The sequence below is a fragment of the Syngnathoides biaculeatus genome, chromosome 14 (assembly GCF_019802595.1).
Source record: "Syngnathoides biaculeatus isolate LvHL_M chromosome 14, ASM1980259v1, whole genome shotgun sequence".
NCBI lineage: Eukaryota > Metazoa > Chordata > Actinopteri > Syngnathiformes > Syngnathidae > Syngnathoides > Syngnathoides biaculeatus.
In genome coordinates, this window is record NC_084653.1 from 14,761,976 (window position 1) to 14,775,346 (window position 13,371).

At 44.0% G+C, this 13,371-nt stretch overlaps 3 protein-coding genes across 5 annotated transcripts; 1 reads left to right on the plus strand and 2 right to left on the minus strand.

Annotated features, from left to right (window-relative positions):
- The first annotated feature begins 302 nt into the window (after positions 1 to 302).
- Positions 303 to 1,918, plus strand: LOC133512193 (trace amine-associated receptor 8a-like). Its single transcript, XM_061841567.1, has 2 exons — positions 303 to 928; positions 1,096 to 1,918. Exons 1-2 carry the CDS (start codon positions 756 to 758, stop codon positions 1,910 to 1,912), a joined length of 990 nt encoding a protein of 329 aa, XP_061697551.1. The 5' UTR covers positions 303 to 755; the 3' UTR covers positions 1,913 to 1,918.
- A 3,179-nt stretch (positions 1,919 to 5,097) lies between these two features.
- LOC133512345 (trace amine-associated receptor 13c-like) lies at positions 5,098 to 9,960 on the minus strand. 2 transcript variants are annotated; one of them, XM_061841882.1, is made up of 3 exons: positions 9,855 to 9,912; positions 6,721 to 6,985; positions 5,098 to 6,576 (listed from the first exon to the last, which is right to left on the minus strand). In XM_061841882.1, exons 2-3 carry the CDS (start codon positions 6,891 to 6,893, stop codon positions 5,760 to 5,762), a joined length of 990 nt encoding a protein of 329 aa, XP_061697866.1. In that variant the 5' UTR covers positions 6,894 to 6,985; positions 9,855 to 9,912; the 3' UTR covers positions 5,098 to 5,759. The 2 variants fall into 2 exon arrangements, 1 of the variants encoding a protein (XP_061697866.1); XR_009798170.1 differs by lacking the exon at positions 6,721 to 6,985 and having other exon boundaries at positions 6,437 to 6,576; positions 9,855 to 9,960.
- A 1,024-nt stretch (positions 9,961 to 10,984) lies between these two features.
- Positions 10,985 to 12,822, minus strand: LOC133512658 (trace amine-associated receptor 13c-like). 2 transcript variants are annotated; one of them, XM_061842477.1, is made up of 3 exons: positions 12,611 to 12,795; positions 12,417 to 12,474; positions 10,985 to 12,333 (listed from the first exon to the last, which is right to left on the minus strand). In XM_061842477.1, the coding sequence occupies exons 1-3, from the start codon at positions 12,684 to 12,686 to the stop codon at positions 11,658 to 11,660; spliced, it is 810 nt and encodes a 269-aa protein (XP_061698461.1). In that variant the 5' UTR covers positions 12,687 to 12,795; the 3' UTR covers positions 10,985 to 11,657. The 2 variants fall into 2 exon arrangements, with proteins under 2 accessions (XP_061698461.1, XP_061698462.1); XM_061842478.1 differs by having other exon boundaries at positions 10,985 to 12,474; positions 12,611 to 12,822.
- Positions 12,823 to 13,371: the final 549 nt, after the last annotated feature.

Consider the following 13,371-nt stretch of genomic DNA (forward strand, 5'->3'; position numbering starts at 1 on the left):
GAGAGTCTCTTCAACACGGAGGAAACCAATCAGAGAAAAGGGGGCAGTCTTTGCCAAAAAATAGATAAAGCAGATACAAAACTGGGTCAAACAGAGGTAGCTGATGGAGGAAACCTTTCTGGACACTTGAGTGACAAAACCAATGTGTGTTTTTTTATTTGTATTTTTTAATAAAATTCACACTTTTATATTAAGTCCAGGCAGAACAGTGGCCCAGCTGGTTAGAGCGTCTGACTCACAGGTCTGAGGACTGGGGTTCCATTCAATTCACAGAGTAATCAATATTATCACAAACAAAGAATTGTTTTGACCAAAAAAGCTCCTTCACCTGAATTGCGGATGAATGCTGAAAGGGGGCACAGGTTGGGTCAGGGCTAACGCTAGATGCAAAGACTGACTCGTGTACTTGGGAGCAAACTGTGTAATTTGGAAAATTAAATTAGATATAGTGCAGCGCCGAATTCTTTAATCTGACGTTAAAAATCAACCAGCGTCCCTCGTAATAATACGATGCGGGGATGATGCGCTACACCATCAGTGACGCATTGTGGCTGGACCGAACCCCACAACTTTGGGATGGATAAGAAAAATTTGTGAATGAACTGAGGTTGAATATTCATTCTTATTACTGTTGATAATTAGAACATCTGGAGTATCATACTTTGAGCCAATCACATTCGCTTGGGGGAGGTACTAGAACACATAAATGAGGTGAACTGTACAAGACAGAACGTTGTCCGAGCGCCAGGTTCTGGATGGACACCGAGGCCCAATCTGAGCTCTGCTTTCCACAGCTGGCCAACCTCTCCTGCAGGAAGCCATCGTCTGGTTTATCCGAAGGTGTTCTTTTCAATGTTCTGATGCCCATCATTTGCGTCTTCACTGTGCTGCTCAACCTGCTCGTCATCATCTCAATCTCCCACTTCAGGCACATTTTCTTCATTCCAAGCTCTCAGCTCCATTTCACACACTTTGCCCGCGACTGAATTGAGTATGGATGTCGGTGCTTAGTTTCTCTGACGCTGTTGTCAATGTTTGTCCTAATGAGAACGGGTGTTGGCGATCACGTTGTTATTTTTTCTTTTTTGGGTGCAGGCAGCTCCACACTCCCACCAACTTCCTCCTCCTCTCTCTTGCCGTCGCGGACTTGCTGGTGGGCCTCCTGCTGATACAAGGATGCACCTTTGGTATATCAAACTGCTGGTTTCTCGGGGACATCCTGTGTTCCCTGTATAGCCTAATGACATTCTCGGTGACGGCCGCCTCCATAGGCAACATGGTGCTGATATCGGCTGACCGCTACGTGGCAATTTGTGACCCTCTGCAATATAACATCAAAGTCACTGTGAAAAGAATTCGAATCGCCGTTTGTCTCTGTTGGTTCTTATCTCTTCTGTACAACTGCATCATTTTCACTGACCAACTGGTGCAACCGGGCAAGTACAACTCTTGCTACGGAGAGTGTGCTGTCACTATTGACTACCATGCAGGTCTTTTTGATTCACTTGTGACTTTCATTCTTCCTCTGAGCATCATCGTCGCTCTGTACACGAGAGTGTTTGTGGTTGCTGTGTCTCAGGCCCGAGCTGAGCGCTCTCGCGTTAAATGTGTCAAACTGCGACATTCTGCCCCTTTCAGAGCAAAGAAATCCGAATTGAAGGCGGCCAGAACGCTTGGTGTTCTCGTTCTTTTCTTCCTCTTGTGTTTCTGTCCATACTACATTGTCTTCATCACTACTGACAGCAGAATCATAACTCCACTTCAGATTTCTGTTCTTTATTTATATTCTTTCAACTCATGTGTGAACCCCCTGATATACGCCCTGTTCTACCCGTGGTTCAGAAGAGCCGTTCGACAAATTGTCAATCTGCAGATATTGCAGCCTGGCTCCTGTGAGGCCAGCGTGCTGTAGACTCAAGGTCAAATCTTCAAATCAGAGGCGAACACAGATAGAACTTGACTTTTGCTGCTGCATTGGCACTTTTGACCTGGATGAAAAAAAATGTCATTTTGCATGGAGCCCTTCTGTACTACTATTATTGGTAACATTATTTTTCATTTAAAAAACAAAACAAAACACAACTGTCATCAACCCCATTCATTGGTGCCCCTCACTGATCTGCGGCACATATGCTGACACCTTGCCCCTCCCCCCACAGTCCGTTTGGGTCTCACGCAATTCCTGACTCAAAGTGCACAGCCACAGGTAAGCAGGAATCATTTTTGTTGTTATTTTTTTGCTGAGCTGGAGAAGCTTGAAGGAGAAGGCTTCAGAGATGATGGACTTGAACGCAAAGATGAAGCCGCCTACCAGGCCCTCCACAGCTCAATGCTCGGCCGATAGCCTGCGAATAGCAACGTTGAAGGCTGACGACAAGTTCTTGGCAAAACTCTGCTGCGCGGTCACATTTGTATGAACATAATATGTGCACACACTAATAATAAAATTTGTTGTATTTAAACATTATAAAAGTGTTCCTATTTATCTATCCTACAGTGCTATCATGTGTTGTCCAGAACAGACAAAACACTGATGAAAGTGAATACTAATAAGCCAGTATAATAATGCTATGATGATATGGTTAGGGTAATAAAGCGGTCCAGTTTTGAGCCTGATAAAAATGCAGGGTGGTGTTTAGAGGAGGGAGCACCTTACATCCATCCATCCCTCCATCCATTTTCCTAACAAGGGTCACAGGCGTGCTGGAGCCTATCCCAGCTATCATTGGGCAGGAGGCTTATTGATGGAGTTAAATTCTTGCTGCCTGTGACTAGATGCCTCCTTTCTAGCTAGCTCTCGTCATTTGCCACAGTGTGCTGGATCCTGTACAAGTGGCTTTCATTCATTCTGCCGCAGTCACTTCCTTTCTGGCTTCCTTTGTGAGAGAATATCTGTGCGGCTAGATTTCTGTGGAAGGCTCTACCTTTTTGCAGCCATTATCTATTAGTGCAAAAATAAGATATAAATAAGATATAAATGCCAAAATGTACAGAACCTATGCACAGTCAGTCATAAACAGATTAAAAATTGTACCAGAATTTGGATTTTTTTAGATGAACCAGGTATAGTAGCAGTTGCAACCCCCCCCCCCCCAGAATAAATCAGTGTGTACTCATTATTAGTTGTCATTGGTAAAGGTCAACGCAACCAGTTTTTATCACCACCTAAAAAAATCTAGAAAATTTAGGGGGTGAAAAAGAGTTTAAATGTACTTCACAACAATTTACAAATAAACTGTCCTAGGTCTTTGCGCGTTTTCAGCACTTATCTTCAAACATCCATCCATTTTCTTTGCCGCTTATCCTCACGAGGTTTGCGGGGAGTGCTGGAGCCTATCCCAGCTGTTAACGGGCAGGAGGCGGGGTACACCCTGAACTGGTTGCCAGCCAATTGCAGGGCAGGGCACACGGAGACAGACAACAGTCGCACACACAATCTCACTTAGGGGCAATTTAGAGTGTCCAATACTGTATTGCACGTTTTTGGGTTGTGGAAGAGAACCGGAGTGCCCAGAGAAAACCCACACAGGCTTGGGGAGAACATGCAAACACACGTGGGGCCGGGATTTGAACCCTGTTCCTCAGAACTGTGAGGCCCATGCTCTAACCAGCTGATCCACCGTAACGCCCTAGATGGCTCCATTTTTAAATATCTTGCTGTTTTTTGACATTGTATTTAGTCGTTATAGGCATGGATGGTTAAGTATGTAATGTGTTTTTTTTTTCTCTCGTTAGTCATTACTTATGTCTAATTGGTCATAGGATGTGTTTCTATATGTGAGCTTGGTGCTCAAGTCAAATTTGTCTCATTCCTTTTGAAATGACACAAGCAACACTTGAGCAGTGGTCGCACATTCACGTTGGCCTTGTCTTATTTATGCACGTATGAAAATATGACGATAAGGTGGGGCGTTCAGTTGAAAATGAGCGACCTGGTTAAATGCATACGAATCCACACATTCTAATCATATTTGAAAGAACACAATAATGCCCTTAAATGAGAGTTTCTTTCGGCTGGTCCCTTCCGGGGCCGCCACAGTGTATCATCTCAGATGAACGCACATATATATGTCTGGCACAATTTTTACGCCGGATGACCTTCCTGACAAAACCCTTCTCAGGGAGTGGAGGCCCCAGTGGGATACGAACCCCCAACCCCTGGTTTACCAAACTAGTGCTCTACCCACTGAGCTACAGGGACTCACAATAATGCCCTTAAATATAAGCCTTTATTGTGATGGAGGTACCCCTTGACACACAAATATAAACATAAACATGTTGAGCAAATCTTTCCTGACTTTAATCACCTCGCCTACCCCTACCTATTACATACAGAAAATAAGCACGCAACTGAGCTTTATGGAAATGTGCAATCATAGGTCATAACAGCCTTATCATATAAACAGAGATTTTTTTCAATATATATTAACGGTTATGTACATGCCGGCATAGATAGATACATTAGAAACTGTATTTAATAAAATTAAGAAAAAAAAAAAAAAAAAAAAAAACAAGATACAGACAACAAAACGTGCTTTTTAGAAAACTTGTGGCAGCATTTCTTAGCAGGCGCTACCACAGAATATATTGGATAAAATGGAGTGATTTGAAACTAGTTTAGCTCCGAGATCCAATTTCACAAGCTGATATATATATACTGTATATAATTGTTTGGGGTAGCGAAAGATCGGGTGTACAGTGGCGTAACACGTGTTCAAATGCATGACTTGAAAGATAAAAAGGGGAGTGATGGAAATAATGGATTTACCCAAAACTATTCAATCTGAATGCAGGTTTATATTTTAAAGCACATTAAAGTAACAATGCAGCAGGAGCAGAGGAATAAAACTACACAGCACACAGTAATAATGCTTTTAAAACCTCAAAGTGTGTGGCTCTCCTCAGATGGAACATTGAAGCACTTGTATTGAAATGACTCGCAAGCAAGACTTCAGCAGTGCTCGCACATTCATGTTGGCCTTGTCTTATTTATGTACATTTGAAAAGATGACGAGGAGGTGAAGGTTCAGTTGAAAATGACCAACCTGGTTACACGTATTATAACCATATTTGAAAAAACACATGCACTCAATAAGACCCTGATATATAAACTTTTATTGTGTTATGGAGGTACAGCTTCAGATGAGATTTAGAGTGGTTTTGTAACACAAATACAAACATAAACACATTTTGACCAATCTTTCATCATCTCGCCACCCCGAGCAATTACATACAGAAAATAAGCCCATTTTAACCACAACTGCGTGCAACTGAGCTATTTGGAAATGTGCAATCATAGGTCATTACAGCCATATAACAAAGATAGACAGATTTCTTTGAATACACTATGTATATAAATGGTTATGTACATGCAGGCATGGATGGTTGATACATTAAAAACTGTACTGAAGAAACTCAAGAGCAAAAAAAAAAAAAAGATATTTTTCAAAAACAGACAAGTAAGCCTGCTTCTTAGAGCACTCGTGGCAGCATTTCTTAGCATGTGCAACCACAGAATATATTGGATAAAATGGAGTGATTTGAAACTAGTTTAGCTCCAAAATCCCATTTCACAATCTGTTCATTATCTTTCAAAGCACATTTAAGTAACAATGCAGCAGTAGCAGAGGAATAAAACTACACAGCACACAGTAATAATGCTTTTAAAACCTCAAAGTGTGTTGCTCTCCTCAGATGGAACATTAAAGCACTTGTGTTGCACACACACACGGAGAAAGAAAGCACATTTGAGCGTGAGCCTACAGTATGTTGACCTCAGAGGAGCCAGACCGGAAGATGCGCAGAGTGACAATTTGTCTTACGGCTTTTCGAAACCATGGGTAGAACAAAGTGTATATCAAGGGGTTCACGCAAGAGTTGAAAGAATATAAATACAGAAAATAAGACTTAAGGGGAGTCATTTTCTTGCTGTGATTAGTGAGAGAGAAAATGTAGTACGGACAAAAGCTCGTGAGGAAGACCAAGATCAAGACACCGAGAGTCCTGGCTGCCTTCAATTCGGACTTCTTTGCTCTTAAAGGGACAGAATGATGTAATCTGACACATTTAACATGAGAGCGCATGGCTCGCGCCTGAGAGACAGCAGCCACGAACACTCTTGTATACAGCGTGACGATGATGCTGAGAGGAAAGATGAAAGTCACAACTAACTCAGCAACACCTGCATTGTAGTCAACAGTGATAACACACTCTCCGTAGCAGGAATTGTACTTTCCTGGATCCGTAAGCTGGTCATTCAAAATGATACAGCAGGAGAAAAGAGATAAGAACCAGCAGAGACAAACACCATGTTGAATTCTTTTAACAGTGACTTTGACGATATAGTGCAGAGGATCACAAATTGCCACATAACGGTCAACTGATATCAGCACCATGTTGCCTATGGAGGCAGTCGTCACTGTGATCATAAATACACGAAACAGAGAACACAGACTATCACCAAGAAACCAGCAGGATGCTTGATTGTAGAGCTGTCCCACTATCATCAGGAGACCCACCAGCAAGTCAGTGACGGAGAGCGAGAGCAGGAGGAGGTTGGTCGGGGTGTGCAGCTGCCTGCACACAACACGATCCAAGTGACATATTCCCATTTGGACAAAAAAAAAACAAAAAACAATAAAAGTACACTTTAACATTAACGTCAGTGTCACAAAGCACAGACAGAAACTGGTGCTGGGAGCTTGGAATAAGATGATGTGCCTGAAGTGGGAGATGGAGATGATGACCAGGAGGTTGAGAACCACAGTGAGGACGCAGACGACGGGCAGCGTAATATTCAAAAGGATGTCGTTCGGTAACGCTGATGAGGATTTCCTGCAGGAGAGGTTGGTCAGCTGTGGAAAGCAGAGATCCGATTGGGCCTCGGTGTCCATCCAGAACCTGGTGCTCAGACAGGGTTCTGTTTGATTCTTTCTGTTGCACAGTACGTCCCATTTATGAGCTCTAGTACCTCCCTCAAGTAAATCTGATTGGATCAAAGTATGACATAATGAACAGTAATCTGAATATGTGTTTAACATAACTCATTAAATGTTTTCATTAATAAATTGATTTTATTTGACCCAAAGTCAGGGTGTTAGGGTCCAGTCACGTAAAGGCAGTCCATGTCATGCACCAGAAAGATGGCCAGTTATGGGTTTTAAGGCGGTGTTTAATGTTTGGGGTTCAGGTTGGTCGTGGTCAAATTAGGTTAGGCTAGGCTAAAACAGGAGATCCTTTTTGATTGAGATTAAATAAAAACATCTGGTCATTTGTTGACTGTCGAATCGTTAGTGCACGAAACATTTTGAAAAATTATGGTGTATGGAGGGACAGAGGGATGTTGAATGAAAATGAGAGAGGGTTGGGAAAGAGGTAGAGACATCCGAAAGAATTGGGCTCAGATTTACTGAACCAGAAAATTGTTCGCGTGTATGTTTTCAGGCCTCTGCAATATCATCCGGGAATCAAAAACAACAACAAAAAAGAGGGTTCAGAAGAGTATGGGCCAGAGTTTCTCACTCCCACTCACTAATATACAATCCATTTATGTATAGTCTGGGGAGAATCTGTAGCTCATGGCAGTTCCCTGGCTGCAAAGAGGTTATCAAAAAGAAAATCATTCTGGGATTTGAGTGATTAAAAAAATTTCAAGTACATAAACAGAGGCTTAGTTCTCTCTGCCCTGAAACACTGAAGGTGCTGAAACCATGTCCAGGTCAGTATGCTAACTGGGACTAGATGATATAGATGCTTTAATTAGATCAGCACAATGGAATTGGTGGAGATGTCCTCCTGGGTGGGGGTAGTATTGGAAGCAGACCATCTGGTGGCTCCAATACCACAGACCAGTTGTGCTCCCTGGCCTCATTCAACGCTTCGGCCTTTCATTACAATCCACCATGACTCTGGGCTGTCGCACAGGCAGAGCCAGTGACGGCCTCTTTGGGCAACAAGTTGCAAACTCTTTGATGGTCGTCCACTGAGTCTGTCCTCTGATTCCAGCCTCTTTCAGTCACCTTGTGGTGGAGCTAACTAACCACTAGCCCACCTCCTCTGGCCCCACATATGCGTTCCAGCCCCGAACCTCTGCTTCGGCAGCCAACTTTGCATTTCAAAAGTTTCTCCTTTTGAATGTCTCATCGACGGCTTCTCCTCAGGGGACTGTCAGCTCCATGAAGAAGACAAGTGGCAAGATTCGGACAAAAGGACCAGGTCTGGCCGCAGCTTGGTTGCTGCTATTTCAAGAGGGAAGATGATCTTCTGGTTCAAGTCTATTGGCATTTCCCAGTCAAAGGCTACATCTACTGGGTGTGAGTTGGTCGGCTGTTTTTCCCATTCCCGTACGAAAGATGTTGGTTGCTGGAAGGGGGTCTGACCTTTTAGGGGCATGGCAATGGTGGTTACCCTAACGCTCTCTCGTGCAACAGCCGGCCACTTCAGCACCTAGTTGCGGTGCCAGGTGTATCTGCTTTGAGTAAGGCTGGTCTTGCAACCGACCAGTATGAGTTTCAGTGTTGCCGGGGTTAGACACTAGTGACACGCTCCAAAGCAGAGATGTATTGTAGGTTGGTTGGAGAGGTCAGAACACCATACGTGGTTGGACGTGATATTCCACACTACATTAAAGGTACTCTGACTAGTACATCCATCCAATTTCTTAGCCGCTTATTCTCACAAGGGTCACGGGGAGCGCTGGAGCCTATTCCAGCTGTCACCGGGCAAGTGGCGGGGTACACCCTGAACTGGTTGCCAGCCAATCGCAGGACACAATGAGACAAACAGCCGCACTCACAATCACACCTAGGGGCAATTTCGAGCGTCCAATTAATGTTGCATGTTTTTGGGTGTCATGATCCTGCCGCTTCAGCATGAGCTGTGCGGGTGCTCGCGCGGCTGCGCTGATTGGGAGGCGCACACCTGCTCCTCATGCGGGCTGATCATCCCCTGTATAGATAGGACCCGGTGACGACTGGTCCTCGGCCAGTTCGTTGAGCTTTATGTCCCGTTCCAGCACTCTCGTATTCCTGATTGATCCTGCGTGTACCGACCTCCGTCCGTTGTCTGACCAACCTTGTAAGCTTGACTCCTTGATCCTTCCGCCTGCGTTGAAGGTTTCCCCGTGTACCGACTACTGCCTGCCCACTCATCTGCTCTCGTCGCCCGACGCCCCAACAACCGCTGCTGCACCGGACTGCCTGCTCGATCCCCGACCTCGGCATACAATAAACGTGTCTCTTCTTGAACTATCTTGCGTCTTCCGAGTTCCTGCATTTGGGTCCTACTCTCGTTTCCGATGGGACGTGACATTGGGATGTGAGAGGAAACCGGAGTGCCAGGAGAAAACGCACACAGGCAAGGGGAAAACATTAATTCCATACAATTGGGTCCCAGATTGAACCAGGGACCTCAGAACTGTGAGGCCAGCGCTCACATACACATATGCTGTGCCACCCTGACAAGTACAGTTGATCAAAAATGTGACTTGATTAAATGTAACGGACTAAAAGTAACATGTTACCACCCACCACCTCACTCCTCTTTTGAGGAACTCAAAGTAGTGTCTGTATTTTCATTTTGAGTATGCCAATCCTGTCACGAACCTCCGGTACGGGAGTGGACCCAAATGCAGGACTTCGAGGCAGAGGCATAATCTTCAACGTAGTTTATTCGGGAAACTGAGTCACACACGGTGTAGCAGTCCGACAAGGCAGAGGTACAGAAACACTAGGCTCGGCGGGATCCAAAAGAAATGCAACAAGGTCCGATGACTCTGGGGCAAACTGATAAAGTCAACAGGACAGGAGCAAACTAAAGAGCACAGAATCGCTGTGACTAGGGTTACTCTAACTTACCCGATGAAGCAGAGAGTCCCACAGGCAGTGAATGCAACTCACTAATGCAAGGCAGCAAACTGGCAAATGCCAGTGACAAAACTCCAACTTAAATGCCTGTCTAATTACAGTCTCAATGTGAAACAGCTGTGAGCGGTGACAGGTGTCACCGCCTAGAGCAGTGCCGTGGCCACGCCCCTCTTGGCAGTGGCAAAGTCTTGCTCATGACAAATCCCTCGTCACCGTCCATTGTGTCTGTCTGTGTCGGCACAGGCTACTCAGGCACACTTGAGCTGATTGACCATGTGCAGAAAACATGTAACTCATTACTTGATGTTATTGCCTCAGACGGCTACATGCATCCATTTTTCTGAGCCGTATATCCTCACAAGGGTAGCAGGAGTGCTGGAGTCTATCCCAGCTATCATTGGCCAGGAGGCGGGGTACACCTTGAACTTGTCGCCAGGCAATTTCAGGGCACAAAGAAACAAACAACTAATCGCACTCAATCACACCAAGGGGCAATTTTGAGTCTCCAATTAATGTGTGTGTTTGGGATGTGGGAAGAAACCGGAGTGTCCGGAGAAAACCCACGCAGGCATGGAGAGGACTTGCCAACTCCACACAGGTGGGGCCGGGATTTGAAGCCCAATCCTCAGAACTGTGTTGCAAACATTTATAAATATTTAGCTATTTTTTGTCATTGTAGTTAGTCGTTATGGGCATGGATGGTTTAGAATGTAATGTGTTTCTTCTTTCTTGCTAGTCATAAGTAAAGCAAAAGCTGGAAATTGGTCTACATGTATGACATAACATACTCTGTGACTGAATCAAGTAATTGACTTGCATCATACTAGTAAACATCGCTTACTATGTCATTTGAGACTGGAGCTTCAGTACGGTTATATGATTTTCTAATCAGCCATAGGATGTGTTTCTGGATGTGAGGTTAGTGTTAAAATCTAATTTGTCTCATTCCTATTGAAATGACTCGCAAGCAAGACTTGAGCAGTGCTCGCACATTCATGTTGGCCTTGTCTTTTTCATGTACATTTGAAAAGATGACGAGGAGGTGGAGGTTCAGTTGAAAATGACCAACCTGGTTACACGTATTATAACCATATTTGAAAAAACACATGCACTCAATAAGACCCTGATATATAAACTTTTATTGTGTTATGGAGGTACAGCTTCAGATGAGATTTAGAGTGGTTTTGTAACACAAATGCAAACATAAACACATTTTGACCAATCTTTCCCTACTTTCATCATCTCGCCACCCCGAGCAATTACATACAGAAAATAAGCCCATTTTAACCACAACTGCGTGCAACTGAGCTATTTGGAAATGTGCAATCATAGGTCATTACAGCCATATAACAAAGATAGACAGATTTCTTTGAATACACTATGTATATAAATGGTTATGTACATGCAGGCATGGATGGTTGATACATTAAAAACTGTACTGAAGAAACTCAAGAGCAAAAAAAAAAAAAAAAGATATTTTTCAAAAACAGACAAGTAAGCCTGCTTCTTAGAGCACTCGTGGCAGCATTTCTTAGCATGTGCAACCACAGAATATATTGGATAAAATGGAGTGATTTGAAACTAGTTTAGCTCCAAAATCCCATTTCACAATCTGTTCATTATCTTTCAAAGCACATTTAAGTAACAATGCAGCAGTAGCAGAGGAATAAAACTACACAGCACACAGTAATAATGCTTTTAAAACCTCAAAGTGTGTTGCTCTCCTCAGATGGAACATTAAAGCACTTGTGTTTCACACACACACGGAGAAAGAAAGCACATTTGAGCGTGAGCCTACAGTATGTTGACCTCAGAGGAGCCAGACCGGAAGATGCGCAGAGTGACAATTTGTCTTACGGCTTTTCGAAACCATGGGTAGAACAAAGTGTATATCAAGGGGTTCACGCAAGAGTTGAAAGAATATAAATACAGAAAATAAGACTTAAGGGGAGTCATTTTCTTGCTGTGATTAGTGAGAGAGAAAATGTAGTACGGACAAAAGCTCGTGAGGAAGACCAAGATCAAGACACCGAGAGTCCTGGCTGCCTTCAATTCGGACTTCTTTGCTCTTAAAGGGACAGAATGATGTAATCTGACACATTTAACATGAGAGCGCATGGCTCTCGCCTGAGAGACAGCAGCCACGAACACTCTTGTATACAGCGTGACGATGATGCTGAGAGGAAGGATGAAAGTCACAATTAGCTCAGCAACACCTGCTTTGTCGTCAACGGTGACAACACACTCTCCGTAGCAGGAATTGTACTTCCCTGGATCCGTCAGCTGGTCGTTCAATATGATACAGCAGCAGAGAAGAGATAAGCACCAGCAGAGATAAACACCGAGTTGAATTCTTTTCACTGTGACTTTGACGATATAGCGCAGAGGATCACAAATTGCCACATAACGGTCAACTGATATCAGCACCATGTTGCCTATGGAGGCAGTTGTCACTATGAAGGTCATTGCACTAAACAGAGAACACAAACTTTCACCAAGGAACCAGCAGGATGCTTGATTGTAGAGCAGCCCCACGATCATCAGGAGACCCACCAGCAAGTCAGTGACGGAGAGCGAGAGCAGGAGGAGGTTGGTCGGGGTGTGCAGCTGCCTGCACACAACACGATCCAAATGACATATTCTCATTTGGACAGAAAAAAACAAAAAAAGTACACTTAGACATTAACATCAGAGTCACAAAGCACAGACGTGAACTTCAGCTGCCAGTTTGGAAAAAGAAGGTGTGCCTGAAGTGGGAGATGGAGACGATGACCAGGAGGTTGAGAAGGACAGTGAGGACGCAGACGACGGGCAGCGCAACATTCACAAGGACATTGTCAGGTAACCCGGATGAGGACTTCCTGCAGGAGAGGTTGGCCAGCTGTGGAAAGCAGAGATCCGATTGGGCTTCAGTCTCCATAGAGGAGTTGGAGGTCAGACAGCAATCTGTCTGAAGCGCTTTGTTGTTTGCCTCATTTATGTATTCTAGTACTTCCCCCGAGAAAATCTGATTGGACCAAAATTTGTCATCGTCTTCAAGTATGGCGTCGTGATGACTACTACTAATTATTGACAGTAGTATGAGTATATTGTCAATCTCACATCATATTAGCAATGTTTTCATTCAATAAATTGTTCTTATTGGACCCAAAGTCAGATAAAAGACCCATTTAGGGTTAGGATTAGGATAGGAGGCACCCCTCATTGTTATGCAACAGAAGCCCTAACCCAAATTTTTGTTCCATTTGCACAGATATTTATTGCTTCAGACCCCAAACGCAAAGTTTTGGTCGCCACGTGCGTGTGGTGCGCCAGCAATCTCAACACAGCAGACCACGAACATAAAGATTCCGTTGCACCGCCAATCTCGAAAACTTCCCTGAAATCTAACAAAACAAAGACAAAGTAACACACCCGGATATACGTCAATGTTTTCCGAGTGCACCCGAAAAATCTCAAACACAAAACAACATTATGTCAGACATTTCTCTTTTCATCCTCCATCCGT

Excerpts from the sequence above, each read along its gene's own strand:
- LOC133512345 (XM_061841882.1), bottom strand. The coding sequence starts at position 6,893 with ATGGACACCGAGGCCCAATCGGATCTCTGCTTTCCACAGCTGACCAAC. Across the intron at positions 6,577-6,720 it reads ATCTCCATCTCCCACTTCAG|GCAGCTGCACACCCCGACCA; the intron begins GCACATCATCTT and ends TGTTGTGTGCAG.
- LOC133512658 (XM_061842478.1), bottom strand. The coding sequence starts at position 12,783 with ATGGAGACTGAAGCCCAATCGGATCTCTGCTTTCCACAGCTGGCCAAC. Across the intron at positions 12,475-12,610 it reads GTCTCCATCTCCCACTTCAG|GCAGCTGCACACCCCGACCA; the intron begins GCACACCTTCTT and ends TGTTGTGTGCAG.
- LOC133512193 (XM_061841567.1), top strand. The coding sequence starts at position 756 with ATGGACACCGAGGCCCAATCTGAGCTCTGCTTTCCACAGCTGGCCAAC. Across the intron at positions 929-1,095 it reads ATCTCAATCTCCCACTTCAG|GCAGCTCCACACTCCCACCA; the intron begins GCACATTTTCTT and ends TTTTGGGTGCAG.